General features: G+C 39.5%; 1 protein-coding gene across 1 annotated transcript; it reads right to left on the minus strand.

Annotated features, from left to right (window-relative positions):
• Positions 1 to 90: 90 nt before the first annotated feature.
• TMC5 (transmembrane channel-like 5) lies at positions 91 to 15,437 on the minus strand (the record flags this gene model as incomplete). Its single annotated transcript, XM_008949287.1, has 18 exons — positions 15,364 to 15,437; positions 14,624 to 14,823; positions 14,141 to 14,245; positions 11,994 to 12,093; positions 11,352 to 11,442; positions 10,793 to 11,041; positions 9,501 to 9,652; positions 8,813 to 8,957; positions 8,094 to 8,249; positions 7,440 to 7,606; positions 7,009 to 7,087; positions 6,560 to 6,657; positions 4,885 to 4,980; positions 4,234 to 4,309; positions 3,251 to 3,384; positions 1,880 to 2,053; positions 532 to 610; positions 91 to 183 (listed from the first exon to the last, which is right to left on the minus strand). Coding segments are annotated over exons 1-18 (2,268 nt in total), but the record flags the coding sequence as incomplete, so codon positions are not given.
• Between the last annotated feature and the right edge of the window lie 7,059 nt (positions 15,438 to 22,496).

Below are 22,496 nucleotides of genomic sequence, written 5' to 3' on the forward strand. Positions count from 1 at the left end.
CCAAAATGGCAGCCTACTTGCAAGGCTTTAGGAACCCCATGAAATGGTACCAAGCACAGAACTGAAACATCAATATCCAAACAAACTGACCTGCTGGTCTTGTCCTCGTGGCACAGACATATTTTGCTTTGCCCTTTCCAGTGCTCGTAGTTTGTCACGTAAAAATATTTTATCTTTTCCTACCTATGGTCAAGACACATTTGATCATTAGCTGAAATGGACTAATCATTCTTAAGAGACTCAAGGCCTGTGAGTAATCATCAACCACAATAATCATTAAAATTCTTTTTTTTTTTTCCCCGTGAAATTATCTGCCTACAGAGACAGCTGCAGCAGCACAGCTTGAGGGTAAAATTATTTTGCAACAACTCCCTTTGTGAGTTAAGTTTCCCTGAAAGTCACACGGGGGAGGACTCCCACCCTCCCTGGAACTGTCATGGGAAAAACAGATTACAGCTCTACAATAGCAGGATGAGCAATCAACAAGGAAGTCAAATTGTAAAAAAGATAAAAGTTAAAAGTCAGACTTACATAAATAATTTGCTTATGTAAGAGTTTGGTCATGGCCCTTCTTCCTTCTACTATTTGCCAGTAGATATAAGTAATAATTCTGAACAACAACAAAAAAAGTGCAAGAGATGAGCACTCAAACCCATGAGTATTTCCTCCTAGTCACTTCCTAAACAGAAAGTTCTCTTGTTTGTTTTATCCATTGAAAGATACATATACACAAATCTACACATGCATATATACACACACACATATAAAAATCGGATATACACCATTACACAAGGAATGGCAAACACATGAAATTGCTTAAGACATTCTTGTGCAAAAGACCCAAAGATTCAGGTACTCGTATTCGAGGTGAGAGGTACAATTAAAGTCAGTCAGCAATACAGAGGGCAATTTGGGGAACAAATAGCAACCCAACGTTCTTATCCAACTTTGCGTCATTTGCTTAGACACCACCATGGAGCTTAGAGCACAACACTGAACACCTACTGCTTCCAGGTCAGTCCTGATCCCACTAGTATGATTGGGAACTTGCTTTATGAAAACAGGTTTGGCCTCTTAAGTGCATGTGTGGCACATGCCAGAAGTATCAAGCAGTACAGCTACAACCTCAAACCCTACCAGTGGGCACATAGCTTAATATACCTCATTTTGCTAAAATAATTTACTTGAACCAAGGGGACAGCATGTGTGAAATAGCCCCAGATCGGCTGGAGGCAGACTAACCTACTACCAACACTTAAACACCTTGCTTGTGCACCACCATACCCTTCCACCGATGTGTCCCTGTGTAGCTCAGTCATTCTTCACATGCTATCACTTCCTCTAACAGCTCCACTAATGAGAAATAGTCAAAGCAGACAAAGCAACCACCTCCCAAACTTCTGCTTTTTATGTTGCTCAGGGTCCTAGTATACATCTGGCCAGTACTGCCTGTGCTTGTGAAAGCTTGCTCTTTCCTTACTGATTCATCCACCTCTGGGGAAGATGAGAAAAGGAAAAAAGCAATCTATCCTGCCAACTGGATGCAGCATGTTCCTTTTTGTTGATGCTTCTGAAACTAAGTGTGGCAGTGGTACTAAGATATGGAGCCCAGGCATCAGTAAACTAGAAACATTAAAATTCAGTTAAAAGCAGTGTAATGCTAGGGTGAGCATGAAGCTGGTTTGTAAAGAGCTTTGTCATCCTAACATAAAAGGAACATGTTTTATGTACTTCAAATACATGAATTTCCAATACATTAATAATTTTTGATGCTTTAAAATGCATTTTGTAATTTTTTTAAAATTAAGAATGGCTATGTCATCATCATGTTTTTCCACTTCAGATCCTTTTCCAGTGCTTTTCATTAGCAGGTACTTACAGGACAAGAGTGGAGAGGACGAAGAAGAAAAGTTCACTTGTAATTAAGTTATGGTAGATCCACACTACCCATTTTGAGGCAGTGTAATTTTCCAATATTTTTACCCACTCAGAGACTGCAGCATACATAGAAGACAAACCTCTGAAAGGACCACATTCTTCTGAAGGTTTTAACCTGAAAGTGTGAGAAAACAGCAACTTAGAGCTTCATATATTAACCAGTGATTTACTTGTTAATCACTTACAATTTAATTTAGTAATTTTGTACATCAGGATGCTTATTAGTTTGATGTAGCTCTCTACTCTCTTTGGATCCTCAGGGAACTTCCATGATCTATGTTTGATTTTTCACTTGGGTCACTTTCCAGCCTTTAAAATGTCCATCCCAGACTATGCAGTGAGAGGGAAGAGACCTCACCACAATGGATCAGTACCACGCCCTGTAAACAAAATTTTGATCTAAAACGTAAGAAGTCAACCACTGTAGCACAAGGTACAGCAAACTGAAAATCTGTCTTTTCAAAGTTTCACCACAGGTGCTTAGAGGAACCATGACTCCACCTTGCCTTCGAGGATGAGTCAGTACAGCTCGTCAGTACCAACAGGAAGTGCTGAAGTAAGGCAGCCCATAGCAAGAATTAACATTTCCAGGTAGACTGGAATAGGAAAGTGTTGTTTGATTTGAAATTGAACCACTGCAGACAGTCCCGCTTGCCAGCTGGAAATGTTTGCTCTGAAATATTTCATCCCACCTGGTTTCATGGGTAGCCACTTGTCTTACTAAATATTGAAATTATGCGGCTGAACTGCCAAGAAGAAGAAAAGGGATATCCATGCTGCCCTCATTCCTGTGACCACAGCAGCACACCCAGAAACAAAGCAGCTTTAAAATACTGGTAACAACCCAGCTGCATTATTGCAGAGGTCAGCACTCCTGCAAAAAGCGTCTCTGAAATTTGTAAATAATCCAAAAGTGGAGCTCCATTGAGTTTTAGCAGGTGTTTCTCCACTGCTGACCCAGTATGGCCCATGGCATAGAAACGGCCAGGAACTAACACTCCGTCGCAGAAACTTTTAAGAAGGAAAAGCCAAATCTGCTGTGTCATTTAAATGGGAACCCATAACTTCAAAGTAACTTTGTTTCTCCTCCCACTTTCTTCACTTTCTTATGGGACAAGTTACTGCATTAACCATATTCTTGCAAACTCACTGAGACTATCTTGTTTTCAGCATACAGAACACCTCATGAACACCTGAAACCTTCCATTAGCAATTAATGTATCTTTTTCTAGAGAAAAATGCAGATTCTTCTGCCTGCTATCAGGTCACACAGCATAATGTAGTAAGCTTGAATACCAGAGATCTTCCATACCTAAAGACAGTGACTCCAATGACAGTCAGGACTCCAAGGAAGGAAGGGAAAAACAGCAGGAACATGAAGGATGTTGTCATTTGAGCAGTTCTCCAGATTTTGCGAGGGGGTTGGCAATTCATCATCAGACTGACCTTTAAGGACATGAAGGTACACTGACTCAGAATGGTGTCACCTGCCACTTCAACTCACTTAAGTCAATCTAAAGCTCTGAAATTGCAATCTCTGAAACTGCTGTTGGCAACTGCTGGTATAGCAGCTATCAAAAGTTTCCAATAACTTCTTTTATATGAATTTGATAGATATACTGTAGTTTTAGAAAAAATCAAGAATATAGTCTTTAAAGAGAAGGAGGCAAAATGAGGTTGGTGGGTTCTTCAGCACTCTGTTGGATAGCATTTGCATATAAAAACCCACTGTTCAGGGAAATTTGAATCAATCTTTCTAGCTATAGCTTTGTTCTATATTCAATACTACAAACTGTTCAGTGACCCAACAAACAATTATCCAGTCATAGTGCTGAGACAAAGAATTCTGAAAAGAATTTTCCCCCATGACGTTTAGCTGAATCACCCTGCTTATACTTTGATAAAGTTGGGGGGGTGTTGCTGGGGAGTATGTGGGAAGCCAAAGTCACAGCCACAAGCTGAGAGCCTCTATTGATGTATGCACCTGTACACTGTTAATTCTCCAGTCTTCAATGTTACTACTTTATTCACTCCCCCCGCTGTGGTCTTAACCCCTCCTATAACCCTTCCACACTTCCCTTCCCCCCCCCAAGTTTCACAGATTTGATATTCAAGGGTGTGCATACAAATTGTGCTCCTTTAAAGCTCATGCTCCCTCCAAAACCCATCGACCAAACTGCTCCCCTAAACACAAAATCCCACTGCCTCCAGACAATACCAGCACTTTAAAACAAAAAAATCTGCCCAGATTTTGAACAGTGTAAGTATATGATTAATACATGTACACTCTGTTACCTTTTTCACATAAAATACTATAGAAAATGATAGTGTCTGGATACCAGGCAGCAGAGGTGAGAAGAGGATACCGATCCTACAAGAAAGGGTTTACACAAGAAAATTTAAATCTTCACTATTCACCACATAGCTCTCAGTGCACTGAAAGCAGAAAACACCACACTAACTACATATACATGGTTATTTGGAAATGTAATTATATTAACATTGATCCTGAAACAGTAAGTCGATCTTTAAAAATATGCTTACATACATATCTATGTAGACAACTAAAAAATTATCTTATAATTTGAATAAGATACTCATTCTTAGAAATAAGGCATCTTTTCCAGATTTCATACTGAGACTCCTTCAGCTGGAACATCATTCCAGCAGGAAAGTAAACAAAACTCTAGGATGTTCCTGTTGCAGGTTTCTCCCAGATCATGGAGTAAACTACTGACTAAGGTTGTTGTTATTACCTGTGCAATTACAAAGGGAACTGGCAGCTCACAGTCCTTAGAAAGGTACTTTCTATGTCATCTCTCTCAGGTGTATAACCTGTTCTTTTACCCTCTGATGGGAAGCACCCAGAACTGTCAGAATAAGAATGTTATGTTGCATGGTATTTCTAAGTGCAGATGAAGTTTTGGCTGTAAGTATAATGCTTACCAGGTCAACGTCTGCGCGTAGATCAAATCTAAAACATTTTGCCCGATATTAAACTCTGGCAGCCCCATGCTGACACAGACTGTAGTTCCAATAATTCTGAGGGGAAAAAAAAGCCCACACAATACAGTTTGCTAAATAATAAAAGCCTTTGTAGAAATCCCTACAAATAACTTCCTGACTACAAGCTTCGATGACAAATTATTCAGCAACTTCATTAACCACGTTGTGCAAAACAGCCATAGCTTGTTGATTAGAAAGCAACAGACAGAAGAGTTGAAGTAAGACCTAAGATATTTTTCATGCAACTCAAGAAAAAAAAAAAAAAGGATTTGTACAAAACTGTAGCAGCTTTTCAGTTCCTGGGTCCTGAGAATTTTCAGCCTAAATCAAAAATCTGCATCTTGTAGACTGATAATATATCCTAAAGTATATCCTACTTCACACTAGCTGAAGTTGCAAGTAGCCCAGGCACAGACAGGCAAGCAACAACTCAGAGGATTCCTACTGAGGATCAACAGTCCCTTTCCTGCTTGTTTAGTAAGAACAATAAAGATTTTTATAACTATCCCATCCCGCCTCAAATACAGGTCCTAGTACCACCTTATCAGCTGCATCATCAGCAGTGTTTCAGGGTTGGGCTTTCAGGTCGTTACTCTGAATACACACAAATAAATACAAGTAATTGTACTTCTAATCTTTGTAGGTCTGGTGCTTTTGCATAACTTAGTGAAGGACATTCATCACAGTTGACACTGCAGTTTTGGTACTGTGACCTTTTGCTGAGAGGTGTTTTCCTCTCTGAACAGGATGAGAACAGGAGGATTAAAGTACACAGGCAAGAGCTGCAGAGGGAAAGTCTTCCAAGGGCTTTGCACTGTTGTTTTGTGTTAATTTAACATGAAGTTAACAAAGTCCTACCTTGTAAACCAGTCCTGTTCACATCACATGCAAAGGGCAAACAATGAATCTCCTACAAAAGTATGGCCAGGAACCTAAAATGCTCTGAAGAGCTGGCAAGCACTTAAATACCCTATTAACTCCAGTCATAAATAGTGTGTGGCAATAAAAAGGTACATGCAGCAGACGTCAGAAGTAAATGACATTTTGCTTACCTGCTTAGTTGTATTCATGTTCAGTTACAAATATTTTTTCTCACTTACAACACTGCAGAACTCTACACTTAGGAGTCATATCACAGCCTTAATAAGACTGATTAAATAAGATTTTAAATTTGTGTGCACTCTGTAAAGTGACATAATTAAAAGGAAAAAAAATTACAGGGGGACATACCAAGGAAAGCCATCAGTGTGCCTGTGCATATGCAGAAAAGCAAGATTTTCTGCTTGAGACACTTGGTTCCTTGTCACCCCATTCAAGAGAGATCCATGGGAGTGCAACATGGCCTCCTCCTCCCTGCCTGTGTTTCCACCTTCAGAGTTAAAAAGGACAAATTGGGACAGCAGAATGTTACACACTCTGACCTCCTCCAAAGAAGGAGCTACAATATACACAAGGTATGTACCCAAAGTCTATGCCTGGTAGAGACAACCAAGGAAGTTCCAGTGGTGCTGCAGCCACACTTCTGTTGGACTTCTTTTCTCACACTGGAAAAAAAGACCATCTTTGGTGATCTTTGGTTAACTAATATAAGCAAGATTAGTAAAGTAGTACTCACCTTCGTAAAAACTCTCCAAAGAAAGAACCAAACAAACAAAATATGAAGTCAACTACAAGGAGGCGATAGATATCTTGGCCAACCAGAGTTTCCCAGCACTTTAAGTAGAAGAAGAAAAAAAAAAAGTGTCAAGAATCATGTGATTCTAAAATCATTTTAAATGCTTGGGCATCTGAAACTTGGGCTACAGATCAAAGATTTGCTAGCACTCTGACTAATGACAGTTGACCTCTCACTGAACAATGCTGCAAACGAGCCGAGACCTGAGCTAGGCAATTCATTTTTTCCTACAGTTCGTTTCTCTAAGGATGTTAATAAAAAAATCTTGGGATGGTAAATTCAGCTTTCCAAGGCACTATATGTACTTCTGTTTGCTGCAGCAGCCTTCTTATCAAAGTGTTCCCTAATCTGGCATTGTAAGTCAAAGAGCTGTATTTTTGAAACTTTACCTGTGACTCTGATGCAGCCACAATGTTAAGCCAGTAGTAGCACAGTATTCCAACAATGGATATTTTCAGGATGATATTTCTAAAACAAAAAAGTAACAGTAACGGCACTGACAGCTGGTCCATAAGGTCACTGGAGGGAGTGATGGCAGGATGACCGTTGGTTACACTCTGTTACCTCCTCTTACAATAAGAATAGCACTGCAGACTGTCAGATCTAACAGGAGCTCTCCTCAGAGCTTGGATACAGTGCCAGCCCTCAAGCTTTATGTTTAATTTTCTCCTCCCCATCCCACTGAGGGGCAGGGCAAGGTAAGAGTGAGTGTGCAGCTCTGTGGTGTTGAGTTGCCAGTTTGGTAGGCTTAAACCACAACATTGTCATAGAGTCAGACAACTTCAGGCAAAAAGCACTAAGGGGTAGTAGCAACAAATACCTGGTAATAGTGACATATATCTGTTGCCCAGGAGTCTGAAATCCCTCCAGGTGTCCAAGCCAGGAGTAGAAGAATGGCATGAATGCATTGAGGAAAGATGCGACAACAGGTAGCACCAACATGGCAGCTTGGCTCTCTAAGTCATTTTTATGTTCTTTCACAAACAGCTTGGAGAGGAGAAACAAACAAAAAACTACAACCAAATAACCCCAGCTTGGAGCCTTAACCAAAACGCTGCCTCAAGCTGTGTCCACAGGGGAGACACCTGGCACACCTCCCCGTATGCTCTTAAGTAAGAGACTATCATGCTCTGTGGACCCATGTCCAGCACCACACTGACCCCCTCCCCTTCCCCTGCATTACATGGGACCAACAGTGGGAGCCCCAACTTAAGTCCAGCTCCTAGGCAAAGGAAAGGGCTGAAGGGGGAGAACTGCTCAGACCTCTCAGGTTCTACACTCTTGCCATAGTCCCCAGTGGTGTGAGCCTTTGCAAACTAGCTTTTTAGGTATGGATGAGTTTGTGTTTGCACTGGCAAAAACATCAGCTGTGCTTCCCCACGGTCCTAGTAGTGAACAGAACTAGTTCACTCAGTGCAAGATACCCACATGGAAAAATGCATCTCTAAAAAGAGACTGCAAAATCTGTCCTTACCTTTAGGTTATTAATGGAGAGGAAGTAAACACCAGCACAAGCAGCTACTGCTGTTCCCAGGGAAGCAATCCAAGAAACAAAATGAATAACAATATGAACAATTCTCTCTTGTACAGAAAAATTTAGAACTTCTTGGTTTACAGCAGTGAGGTCTTCCTGTAAAGAAACAATGCCTACTGAAGATTCTTTAGTCAAGAGCATAAAATAAAACTTGTTTGAAGTAACTATTTGAGAGACTGAATGGATGATTATTTCTCTAGAAGACAGGCAGTGATAACCTGGGAACATCTACCAGACTACTTTGTGTTCCTACCCTAAAAGTCTTATCTCTTTGGCAGTTACACTGTATTTCATAGACAATATTACAGACCTGCCTTTTGTTTACAAAATAGTTAAATAGCAGGAAAGGAAAACAGAATAAATATTCTGTTTGGCAAATATTTAGTAGTCACAAAGACACATTCCATAGTACAGAAGCATACAGATATTTGTATGTAGCTTAAAGAGACAAGAAAAACCAAGTAGCTAAGTCTGCTCCGGGAGTTGAAACCAAATGAAACTTAACAGTCAGGAAGACTTAAGTCTATTAGGAGCAGGAACAGCATGCTTCAGTCACTCTGCCCAAGTATTTTTGTATGCCCAAGTAAGTCTCTGGCAGAATGACTCGTGAATGCTGGTTTTGTACCTTTCTACCTTATTGTGCCTCCTGTGCTTTGTACCTTTATTTGTGTGCTGAGATTCTTTTGTTTCAGCTTCACGGCTTTTTCATTAGTCATATTGAAGTCCCAAGTGCAGAGAAGTTTGCTAGCATTTCCAGAGTATCTCTGAGGGCTAATAAAGTTCCTGCAGAAGGATTTTGCCATGCTGCATTGAAAATTAAATTTGTGAGACACGTAACAGGGAAAAAAGATAAAGTCTGTACAGCAGAATGAGAAGAGAGACTTGTCAGTTTTTCTATCCCATCCCAAGGCTACCGGACCGATGTCAGAGCACGTCACGTAAGAAAACATGAAAGATAAATTTGAATTAAGAAACAACTCTCACATTTCCTTCTTCTAGTTGTTGCTGAACAATCTTTCCCTCTGGAAGGCCACATCAATACCAACATTTCAGGAGCAACAGCTTACAACAGGGGGACTGTGATATTCACTGGTTTGAGCTGGGATTGTCTGCACATCCCTTACTATTTTGTAGTTATTCTCCATTTGTCTAGTAAAGGTTTGATTTCTGGAGACTGTCTTTTCTAGTTAAACTCTAGACCTGTAAATAAGGACTTAGGGAAACCTACTCAGGTAATTGTTACTGCCAACCATTGACAGGGTGGGGTTTTGTTGTTGTTGCTGCTTTGGTGGTGGTTTGCTTTTTTTTCCGTAATATAAGTGAAACAAGAAAATATAGTCAGCTTACCTGAACAACAAGATAAGAAAACAGATGACAAAATATACTCCAACAGTGAAAATATAGGCCAGCTGCATGTTGTAAGATGGACCATCCTCTATTTTACTGATTGTAGCATTGGTGTAAAAGCCATAGTAGAGTACTGTTTGCTGAAAGTAGCCCTGAAAAGATATGGATGTCGATAATGTTTGATATCACCTGCATATGGTGGGAAGTACCATCTGAAAATAAATTAATGGAAGTGAGAGCTGTCCCAGTCCCTACTGTGAAAACACAGGAGTGACTAAATTTTTAAGTATCAGGGCCTCTGTTTTCCATCTATCAGCTAAAGCCTTCCGTAGTTTTGAGAGCCTTTAGAGATATATAAATTACTTGTATACTTCTTAAGATTCATGTGTGATAGTCATAAGCATTCAGCACCTTTACAGGATTTGGTCTTTTCTGAAAATTCCTCAAGAAGGACAGGCTTAATTACTTCCTTCTTAGGAACAAGGTGCTATGCTAACAAATTATATCAGCTATGAAGGAATCAGGAAGGAAGCATGTGACATTCAACACTAGAGTTACTACATTATAGCTGAAATCCTGCAATGGTGATTGTACTTTGCAAAGTTAAACAGTGTTACTACAAAACACAGCACTTCCAAAACAATTTTAGAAGGAAAAGGCTGACACCTTTCCTCTTTAAAAGATCTTTTCTCAGTTGAGCTTTCCAGATCACTTAGCTGAATACTGGTAGTGTAATAGCAATGCAAAATCTTTTCCTAAAATACAACCTGGGACTTTTACTCCTTGAGTGAAATAAGTCCATGCAATTAAAAGATCCTCCTGCTCCCAGGCCCCACTGAGTGCAGCAGTTTGCCACAGAAAGATCTGTGTGCTCCTTGGATGAATAAAGCTTTGGAAATCAGCAAAATTTACAGGATCACATGGAAATCTGCACTGTATTTTCACACTAAAATTAGCATTGGAAAAATGTTCTGCTGAAGACTATTGTAGTTAAGGTGTGGCTTCCTTTGTGTCTCTACCAACGCTGTCGACAGGGTGATGAAAGGCCTGAAATACTGCTGAACACACCAAGCATCTGCAGTGAGACAAGTGCATCAGAATGAGAGCTACTCATCTCATTCTGCATCAATGTTTGTTGCAGCTTCTTTTTCAAATATGTACTAAATATTGTTTCTTATCACAAAAAATTCTAACTCCACCTCTTAATACAAAATACTTCTTACTCTATTGTGTGTTTTTAAAGTAGACCTGTTGCACACAATACTAATACAAATATGTTGTTACACACTTACAGCTCCAGTGAACAGCTCCAGACCCATGAATGAAAGGTTATTTCGTTCTGCTGCAACAAACTGAGGGACTGTGATGAAACTGAAGTTTATGAGGAATGAGAAGACATTTAAAGTTATCAGCCACTTCAAGAAAATAAAATAAGAGAGAACACTTGTTCCAAACTCAGCACCAATGATCTTCAGAGTCTTGTGCCATGCATGCAGTTGGTGAAAATGTTCTGACAAGCTACTTCCAAACCGCCGAAATGACTAAAGTGCAGGAGAGGAGAGATGAATCTCAGCAAGCAGGCTTAAATAGGACTCAAATTCACATCAGAAAGCCACATATTCTTTACAATTCCATTTTAATCATAAGAACTGATCTCCCCCACTACATGCACCATAAGATGCTTAACTGGTGTTCCTAAGTGCTACCAAATTGCAAGTCATTATTAATGAACACTGCAGGAATTAATTAGTTGTTTGGTAAGTAACGTAAAGCAAGATACCAGTTACCTCTGTAGACAGCAACAATGCAGCTAAAGTGGTTTACTGTGACTGACAATTTTCTGACACTTACCATTACTGTTCCCTGCAGACACTGTGTACAGCAGGAAAGCTGCCTACTGCTGTGTCTTGATTTTTTTGTTACTTCTGTAAGAACTTTATTCCTGTGGAAGAGCAGGGCAATGGGTGACGAGCAATACAGTATGGGTTGTAATTAAACCAGGAGCCAAAGAAGCTGCTGCAAATACAGTTTAACATGAGCACATGAACAGAGTTAACAAAACATGGAGATGTTGTGCTGGTTCTTTTTCTATTAGTTGATAGCATGGCTCTTGTCCATGCTATGACAGCATTTTCTAACTCCTCCACTAACTCACTCTAGGGACAAAATTTAAATATATTCTGTGAGGAGACAGAAGGAGATTAAGACCACGTGGTCTCTTCTCCATTTTCAATGGCAAACATCCAAGTTTCCTTAGAAAAGAAACTACAAGTCATCATTCATAATCAAATCTCAAGGCCTTGGTATTCTGTTTTATATTACCATGACAGATTCTTTTCATCCAGGGAAAGGACAATGAACCATCTTTAAACCATTTTCCCTTCTTCCCAAGAGACAAACCAAAGCTGAGCTGATGGTAAACACCCATACTTGACAGCTAGATGTTGAAAGTACAGTGTTTGTAAAATGAAGCAGATAAACTTTTCTTTTTACCTGATCTCTCTCTTTTTTTTCATGGTCTCTGTCATCTTCTGGATTGCTTTAATCCTTTCACTAGTGGACATATTTGCAAGATTTCCAACTAACTTCTCCTCTGCATAAAACATGAAAAATCCAAATTTTGTGATAATACAGTAATTCTTATACAAAATCCAAAATGGATACAACAACATTCCCCATTTTCAGTGCTACCAAGGTGAGGAAAGTTCTTAGACTTAATAATACTCCACAGAACATCCTCAGTTCCATCAGTGTTCTAATACAAATGTACATAAGTAGTAAAATACTGAATGTTAAAAAATAAGTATCACTTGTCTGATGCTCATTTAATGTTAATACAAAGAGATGCAATATAAAAAAAAAAAACAACCAAAACCAAAACACAGGCAAATGCCAACATTCTGGTCTATTGCTTGATTGCTGTTTAAGAGTACATTTCTATGATGCTAACTATTGACTTTGTTTTATTTATTCTTTAATTTTAGTTGATGTTAGTACCGAAACTTAGTGTGTAATTCTGATGATAAACCAAGAACAGTATCAACCACACCATCCTTGTGCAAGATGCTATTTAATGCTGAACCAATTATCTAACTCTTACCTTCTCTGCACACTGGATTTGTTTCAAACAGGTTGGAAGAAGTCACAAAGACCTCATCGTGTGGTCTTCTGTTGCGTCTCCAAATAAAGCTATCTAAAGAACATGCACTGTTTAGTAAGCTCAGATACTCCTGACAAAGTGACTTAAGAAATTCAAATTTTACTTTCACAGAAAAAACTTGAAAGTCCATCCTTCAGTCTCACTACCTACATGCAAACATATACTCCCCCATTCACTTAATTCCTGTTCATGCTTGATGACTGCATGCAATTTTTCAGACACATGCTGAGAAAGAGGTACTGAGCCCAGCCTCCAGCTATCATGGAAACCTGTGCCACCTAACCCACTCACAAACATGCACGTTCATTATTCAAGACTTTCTTCCTAGAAGACAGGTCCTTTCCTTAAAAATCCTTCCACTGATTCAGAGGGATTGTTTTAGAATCACACTCAAACGTGCTGAATAAGTTACATGTATCAGACTCCCAACTCCCTGGGGCCAAAATGCAACCATTCACTCAACCTTCTTTCATTCAGTTATTCAAATGCAATTAAAAAGCATCAGAAAAAGAAAAACATCCATGCCTCCTTGTGGAGGTACTTCTTGAACTTTCAGCACCCAGACCTTTACCCTCCAGGTGACTGTGTTGGAAATGCACTCTCTCCTTCCTAACAGGTATTAAAACTCATGCATTATAGTTACTGTTTGGATATATCCTATTCCTACGGTCACGCATGGAGTGAGGCATGTCCTGGTACCAATAAAATCATTGCTTTTTAATACAAATACAGGATTTTGCCAAATCAGATCTTAACTTAAAGACCACGTTCTTAAAGACAAATAAAAAAACAGAAGAAAAAGCAAGAATTGCTCACTTTGTGGACAGAGAGAGACAATTCTTTCAATGCATCCTGGTAAAAATTCCACAAAAGAACTCTTAATTACATTCCAGAAACAGCAGAGTGATTGTAACAGAAACTAACTGTACAAAAAAAATTATACAATATGGGAAGAACACTTCCTACCCAGAACACAAACAATAAACTACCATGCTGGCCTAAAACAGAACTCAGATTACACTATTCCAGAACCCCTGTATTTTAATGAATTTAAATCTTGAATTAATGTTATAATTCTATAGTAATCTATAGTCGAGAATTTACAGAGACAACATAGTGAAAAGTTCACCATAGACAGGCTCAAAAATGCATCCTATCCTCCCTTTGTTTCCTCCTACAATGAGTCTCCTTAGATAACTGCGTAAGTTTGGTTTACGTTGCCCCACTTATAGGGAGTTTTAGTTAAAATGGGTAGGTACTATATCCTCCATTGCTCAAGAAACAGAGATCAGCTTCAGAAAGACATCGAAAAAAACAGCTACAGTGACACAGGATAGTAAAGGAGAATTTATGTTTTATGATTCCTTTTATTACATTAAGGTCTTCACACCTGAACCAGAAGGCTTTTAAATATTTACTATTTTATGGAGAGTAAGACTGACATGCAATATTTTGATGCACCACATTCCTTATGTCTTACCTTCTGACCCACTGGAAATTCTGTGGGCATAGGGGTGATCCAGCTGGTGAAAGGTAGAAGCTGGGCTGTATGCTAGTTCTGGCTCAGGCTCAAATGAACAATTATCTGTAAGGGAATCAGAACTAGACAGAAAATTGTATACGGCTATGGATAATTTACACACACAGAGTATCAGCCCTACTGACCACACACAGCTCTACTGCAAACACAGCAATATATCCCATTAACAAAACTCACTCCTTAGTACTCATGGACCTACACAGTCCACACAAGTATTTACCAATCTGCTAATACAACAGTCCATGAATCTGTTAATATAACATCTGACCTACTTCTAGGAAAAAAAAGCTGAAAAGCCCAGTGCCACCACATACAAATATATACAGAGTTCATCTTTCCAGCGCTGTAGGACTCCCTCGGGACAGAGAAAGCCATTACTTGTTGCAGTGTTTCTGTAAGCTGTTTGTGTGAGAAATGACATACCCATGGAATTTCCATGTGGACTTCTGCTTGGGACACTAATTCTCAGTAAACCTTCGCTGTATTCAGAGCCACGTCTCATGGAGGCCATTGGAATGGCCAGAGGATAATTTTGTTCTCTTCCACTGTGTTCTTCCCAGGAACCACGCAGTGAAGAATCATAAGAGGTTTGGTGAGGGAACAGGTTCTTTTGAGAACTCCTCCTGTGTGGGCAACAAAAAGGAAAACCCTAAGTGCAAAAAAACCCTCTCAGTAGATATCCTCAATAAATCTGAGTACATTATGAAACAAACTGATACTGAGGGGTATTTTCTATTTAGAACTCCAACATCAGAATTCTCATTTGGTCACTAACTGAATTTTAAAGACTAAAACTTTTGTCCACCTGAATTTAGCCTGGACTCTATCTAAAACAGGAATAACAGCTTGGAAGAGGAGGACATCCACGGTTATGGTACACTGTGAAAATTACTGGAACTAGAAAACATCCATGACATTATGTCATAAATCCAAAACTACATTTAATTGATAAATTCATCTAACATGTAAAGAGCAAACATGCCATTTTTCTTGAATGCTGCCTTCCTTATAACAGCTTTAAAATTTTCTGTCTGAGAATGCAAACATAAAGGAGAGATTAAAGGAATTTCACTAATTAAAACTATGGAGAAAAAGTTTCTTCAGCATATAGAGAATTTAATTTCTTATGGCACAGTCACAACAGCAAAATTAAATAAATTTACCTTCTATCAATCTCCAGTGTCTCTGCAAAGTGGTAGTCTGGATTTTCAAAGGCTTCATTGTAATGATAAGACATGACAAATCCTTGGTTTGAGGGATCAGATCTTCCTTATTTTGGTCTCTACTGCTTCATTAATATGGTCACGGGAAGACCAATTACAGACCTAATTACAAAACAGATGCATGTACATACAAAATTACAAGAAAGGGACTTCATTTTTGAATCTTGGTTAGAAGACTTTGTTACCTTGCTAACAAATAACATGAAACAACATAAAGCAGAAATTGTTCTAACCTAGTGCTATTTACCATGAGGAAATTAGGGTTAACCACAACCTGCAGATAAAACAGGAAATAATATTTCTCTCTTGTAAGTTCTCAACAACACTAAGGAACTGGAGCGCCACAGTGAACAGTGCACCAACTTCTCTGCCTGCAGCAGTTTTTATTTGAGATTTCTACTGCAGTAAAGGAAGTATCACACGAAGAAAAGTATCTTCAAAATGGATAATTGTACAGCACCTAGTTTCTGAAGGCTTGTCAAAATTGTTTCTTTTTGCCAAAAGAAGCTCTTAAAACTACTGTTGTGTCATTTACACACCTAAAGGTCTTGGAAGACAGTCTCAAATCCTGCAGCATGACATACAGTTATAAAACACTGCCCAAGTTTTGCATACTGACTGACAAAGAGTTTTGCATATAAACACAGGTGGTTGATTGAATTCCAAGTCCATCATTTTAATCAGAACATTGACTACTCTTTCATTATAGCATGATGAAGCCTGCTATGAGCCCCACGTCTTCAGCAAACATTCAGTAGAAAAGCATACCAGGCAATCTGCATACACAGTGTGTCACCCACCCTTCCGTAACTAGTGGAATGTGATTATTGCCAACAACCAACTATAAACAGTGTCCCCTAGGTGAAACTTGTGGGTTTTCAGGCAACAAATCCACACTTAGAGAGACAGAGCGAGCTTCTCATGTATCGTACATTGTCACTTGGCTGCTGGCTGGGTTTAAACTACAACAATTCGGAAGAGTCATTAGTAGAACCTCCTCCCCTTATCTCAGAAGAAAACCAATGAACACCCCAGGAATCCAAGGCTCTAACATAAAAGTCATGGGAAATTTAAATCTCCTGAGAGATAGGTTTTCTTTGACAGGAACCACTTAGCTCTTGATGATCTTTCAAGCACTAGCTTAGAATATATCTGAAGCTTTATACAAACTCTTCAGGAATTAGTACATTCTGTCCACATACTCCATTAAAAAGACTGGAAATGATTTTTCAAAAAGATAATCATGGTCTTCTGCAAGGAGGTGCTTGGAAAACTAGATTTCCCCTATATAAGTGTTTCACATTTCAAACTGTAATGAAAAGCTAAAGAGGAAAAGATTACTTTCTTAGAGAAAGAAAATTCTCAGACAATTCCCTTTGAAGGGTATGCAAAATTACATTTTTTCTGTTTTTTAAACTGTTTTCCCAGGAACCTGATACACTTGGACTCTGCCGTCCAGCAAGCTCGGAAGCCTGCCAGCAAGGCAGCTGGAAAGCTGAGCACTGATCTAACAGCTCATCAACTTGCCTGGTCTCCATTCAAACTGTAGAGAGAATGGTTATTTTGACAGAAGCTTATATATGGTGTAGAATCAGCATTACCTGGAACCAAGCTTGTAGGGAAGCATCAGCCAGCTCTATCAACCAACTTTCTAAAGTGCAACCACCCAGAAGAAACGGGCAAGACTGGCTGAAAAAGAAATCCATCACTTCTTCCTCTTACTCATCTTAAAGACCTCTGGCCATACCCACAAAGGCTTGCTAAAACATGCAGATAAGCCCAAGACAGGCTGTCTATTGGTTCCATCGTTATCCACTTTATTTCCTTCGAGTCCTAAAATGAGTTTTGTGCCAGGATTTCATGGAAAATCCACAAGGACATTTACAGTCTGACACAGCCCAGCATCTGAAGACACTCTGTTTTTTCTCCACTTCCGAAGTTTTAAGGATTTTCAATATCCTTAAATAACTTTCAGTATCCTTACATGCCCTGTACACACTGAGGCAAATTCAAACTTTTGCATTTTGTTTCTGAAAAAAAACCCAGATATTTTTCCTCTTGCTGAGAGCATTAGATCCCAAACCTTGGAGCATTTGCAGCAAGCAAGAACGTGAACATGGATCACCCATATGTTTCCTCTCTGAGGCTGTGGTCACTCAAAGATTATTATGCTACCTGGTACATACATTCTGTAGGGTGGGATGGAGGTGTGTCTGAGCGTACATGCTCAGGGTGGCATGCCAAGAGAGTACAGGCAGCACACCAGGCTACCCAATTCCACCATCCCAAGCCCAAAAAACATAAGAAACCCCTCTTATCACATCAGGTGCCTACATTATAGGTTTGGTTTGGGGGTTGATGGACTGGCAGTTTATAAATTTCTGACCATTTGTAGTTCACTGGAAAGAACTTGAAGCAAGTAATGCTGAAGATAAAGCATCTCTGCCTTCTTTTTGCCCTACGATGGGATGCAGTAAACCATATCTCCAGGAAAAGCTATGATATTTAGATTTCCCCTTAAAAAGTTATTTTCCAGAAGGAAGAAAAAAAAAAAGAAAAAAAAGAAAAAAAAAAAAGGAGAGGTCATTTGTGAAAGATAGAAAGCAGGAGCTTGAGGAATCATTCCTTTGCAGAGTGGTGCCCATTTTTTGGCTGACATTTTGTATTGCAGCAAGCAGCTAGGCAAATCTTGTGTTCCTCCTGCAGAAAACAGAAGGGTTTAAGATCAGTGAGTTTAATAATCACCAAAGTTCCAGGATAAGTAGAGAATGGGTGTGATATAAGGTAGCTAACATAAAATAGAAAGAACTTATAAAGCTAACTATTTGTGTATTGATGAAGAATAACTAAAATAAAATAGAGAAAATTTATAAAACTAACTACTTGTGTAAAGTAGCAAAGAACTGAGAAACTCATCGCCTTGCTGATCACTGCAAAAGTGTTTGAAGAGAAGCAGTTGCTTCTTTGATCTGCTATCCGAAACAGCTAACAACACTTATCTGAGAAAATGGTCATAAAAGTCAGAATTCCCAAGCATTCTGCACCTCTTGGCAGAACAGGGAGAAAGGGACTATTGAGAACTAACAAAGAATAACACATACAGAGGAAACACAAAGTAACATCTCTCACAAAATTATCAGAAGAAAACACAACTACTAAGGGAGAGCAGATGTTCACCAAGGACAAGAACTGACCAAAACCGGCTCAAAACTATAAACTTGCCAAATCACCACATTCCAGACGAGAGGTGAAAAGTACATGGTGAGGAGGACATACGGCCTTCCTCCCAGAGACCACCGCCCACGTCTCGAAGACCCCTGCCCACAATTACCAGGAGGATCTGCGCGAGCGCAAGGGACTGACAAGCTAATTATAATACGAAGTGAGGCTAATTATAATACACAGCAGGGTTAGGCAATGAATATGTATAGGTGTCAGTTAAGTATGCCATGTTTTACGGTATAACTATGAAACGATTTGCCACTGTGGGTATGCACCTTTGTGGTGGAGCGATCCCCCGTGCATCTGCGCGCAATAAACATACCTACTGTAGAACTGCCCAGTTACAGAGTCTGTTTCCATACGTCAGGTGCTTTCTGCTTAAATTATTTAACACACTCTGTGATGATATAGAACAGGAAACTCCAAGCAGTGCAGACTCATGCTTCTGGATCACTTCCCAGAAACATAAGTGCCTTCACATCACAGACCAAAAGCCTTGACAAAATATTGCAGGTTAGTTTCGTTCCTTTCCGTACAGGTAATAGACACTAATCGTCATTTAAAATATAAATCAAACATGAACATCTTGCCAAAATAGTACTTTGTCCTGGTATCAAGGTTCAGGAAAATCACTTAGACCTTCAAGTCCTTTACCTGTAATCCCTCAGTAAAAATGATTGGATCAAGTAAATTCTACACACAAACCTCGTAAAGGAATGGAAACAGTAAGTTCCAGAACTACTTAGTTGACTTGATAGTCTTGAATGAAGGGAATAGAACCCATGGAAGAACTAATTCAGAAGGTTGAACCTGCTCTATTTCCATAAAGATCATTTGCTTTTGTATAGTATGATGGGACGGGACTTCACCGTTACCTAAGTTATTTTTATTCATGAATCTCTGTCCTGTTTAACATGTTCCACACAGTTTCATACTGAAAAAATCAGATTGAATTCTGGAAGCAGAAAGTGAGTCTGAGAGACAGACTGGAGCTAAAACTAGATTACAAACTGCACGAGCAACTAGATTCCAGTATTGACCATTACTCTCCCACTCCCTCAATCCCAACAGTTTCAACACTGCTCTGACAAACCAGGAAAGCCTCTCAGAAAATCTAAAGAGCTGGCGCACTTACACTAATCCAACACTTGATCTTTTATTGATATATTAGCAATTAAACAAGCATGAGTCACACACGGAAGTGAAAGTCACTTTACTTCTTACATCTACTGCCAGAGTACCCAGTCTGCACTGACAACTGCCATCTCCTACTGCCCTTCTGTTGTGTTTCTGTTGACAGCAGCAGGGTCAACTGCAGGAGCCAATGTCAGCTTTGTTATTTTAGACCTTCAATCAACTTCAACAATGTAAATTGTGCCTCTGCTACAGAAGATCTTCCCAGTGAAAGATGAGATGTAGCAGTACCAAAGCCTCATCCTCTTACTACCGCACAGGCAACAGCCAGACAACCAAACTGGGAAGGGAAAGGAGAGCGTGGCGGCATCCCCGCTGCAGTCATAATGCTGCTGCCTCTCCTGTCTCTCCAAACAGCTTGCTGGATCTTGAGCTCACCAAGGAAGGTACTTCCTAGACCTACAGCACAGTGCTACCTACCAGAACTCAGGGCCCATCCTCCCTGTTCCCCCAGCCCTTCTTTAGCGAGGCTGGGGTGCAGAGCAGCCAGGCAGGCTGGCAGAAGCAGGCAGAATCGAGTCTGTCTGACATGGGGGAGAATAAAGCATCCTTCTGTCAGACTATCTGCCCTCAGCTGGCTGATTCCATTGCAAAGACACGGCACACACTTCAGAATTTTTGCTTAATGGCAGTGGATAAAAGTTCAGATACTTCATAAATTCTGTGGAATTCCTAGTACTCTCCGTAAACTACCACACAAATCCCTGCTTCTCCACCCAAAAGGTCCCATGGGATCACAATTCTTATGGACTGAAGTACACATCACAGTGTTTCTGCATTATCTAATCCTTTCCCTAGACAGCCCTTTGAAAGCAAGTCTCTTTGTTTGCTGCTTTGTTGCTTTTATTTTCTTAAGTCTGACCACAAGTTGCAAACTTAATACACTGGGAAAAATACAAGCACTAGGGGAGGAACAATCAGGGATACACAACCACTACACTTAGAAATAGGAAACTGAAGAGTAAGAACAGTATACCTGTCAAAGAGAGAAAAGAACAAGAATATGAAAGCGTGAACAAAACTCTGCATTATTTCTTCAACACTTCAAAGACTTTACCTAGGTCAGAGTCACACCACTACAGGGAAAAAATGGCTAAGGCAAGAATCCCTTCCTACCAGTGCAAGTCAGTCTTGTGGCTGTATTTCCAAACGGCAGAGTATCACATTCTTTGCATATAGCAGGATGAAATCTTGCTTTGCAAAACCAGTTTTTTAAGGCTCTTTATTAACTAACATTACCAGCTACTTGTATTTGAAGGAAATGGCTGGTTACAAAAAACAAAAAAAGGTAAGTGGTTTTTTCAGTACCTGTTTAGAATTAGTTTTCTGGTTCCAGTGGAAAAGCAGCCTACCACATCAGGTCTATCAGAGATATGAGACACTGTTTACCTGAACAGTTCTAATGTTTTGCCTTAAAAGAAAGCTTTGTTTATTCTGTACTTGCAATGGACACCTATCCAGTTTAAATGCAGCCCTCAAGTTATACTTTAATAAGCAGTATCAGTTACAGGAGTCTCATTCACAAGCTCAGTTGGAAAAGCTCATGAAAACTATACATACAGAATTTAAATAATAAACAGGATTTTAAACACACAACATTGCTGAACTAAAAAAAGGGCATTGTTCTGTTTGTAATGTCTAGGTTAGCTTTCTGCCAGGCTATTGTCATCTTATTACCATTTGCAGAAGCAGCGTATAAGATGACTCTGAGGGAAAAAGAAAAGCTATTCACAATATTCTGGCAAATCACCTAAGAAGCTAGAAAATGGCTGGGGAGAAACAGTTAGAAAAAAAAGAACCAGTTTTGTCACAGGTTTCTCCTAACTCTTCAAAATCCTTATATGCCATTTTCAAATTATTGGATAAATAATTTCATATAAGCTAAATACTTTTTTTTTTTAGACAAAATGCAGCTCCATTAAAATGCAGGTTAACATGTTAGTACATTAGGATTGTATTCTACAACAAATATACAGAAGTTATGGACTATACATGTCACAACTATAGGCTTTTTCACAAAAATATGAAAAGCTGAACACAGCTGTAAGTGCTAGTTGGCCCATACAGCCACCCCACACCACCTCACCACTCTACCACTTTCATGGCATGAATAAAAGTCTTCCCAATAAGCTTCCTCTGGGGAAATAACAAAACAAAACAAAACAAACAAACAAAAAAACCAAACAAACAACAAAACCCCCACAACACTACAAAAATTCCCACACTAAACTAAAAGACTCAAACAATTCAAAAAAACCCACCCGAGTGGGTGGAGAGTGTGTGGAGTCTAGCACAGCTCCCATGCAGGACCACAGACTGCCTGCAGGACTGCTTAACGAACTGAGCACCACTAACGGACAGAGACTTACCAATAAAACCATGGAAGATTTGGCTTTTAAAGATATATTAAATCTTCTGCTTAGAAATGCTTCAACCTTTGTCAGTTATGGGATAAAGGCAAAAAAAATGATGCCGAGACCGAAGACAGAGAAAGTAGTATTTAAATAGTACGTTTGTGTGGTTTGTGGGAGTGACAGAATGACTGGCCACAAAGAACATCGATGTTTAAACCTGAGATTTTTCCCACTTATTTAATAGAGAAGTACTTCTGACTTCTGACTTCCGTTCCCTATCCTAACACGCAAACCTCACAAGCC

Source organism: Merops nubicus, unplaced genomic scaffold (genome assembly GCF_000691845.1).
Source record: "Merops nubicus isolate BGI_N331 unplaced genomic scaffold, ASM69184v1 scaffold47971, whole genome shotgun sequence".
NCBI lineage: Eukaryota > Metazoa > Chordata > Aves > Coraciiformes > Meropidae > Merops > Merops nubicus.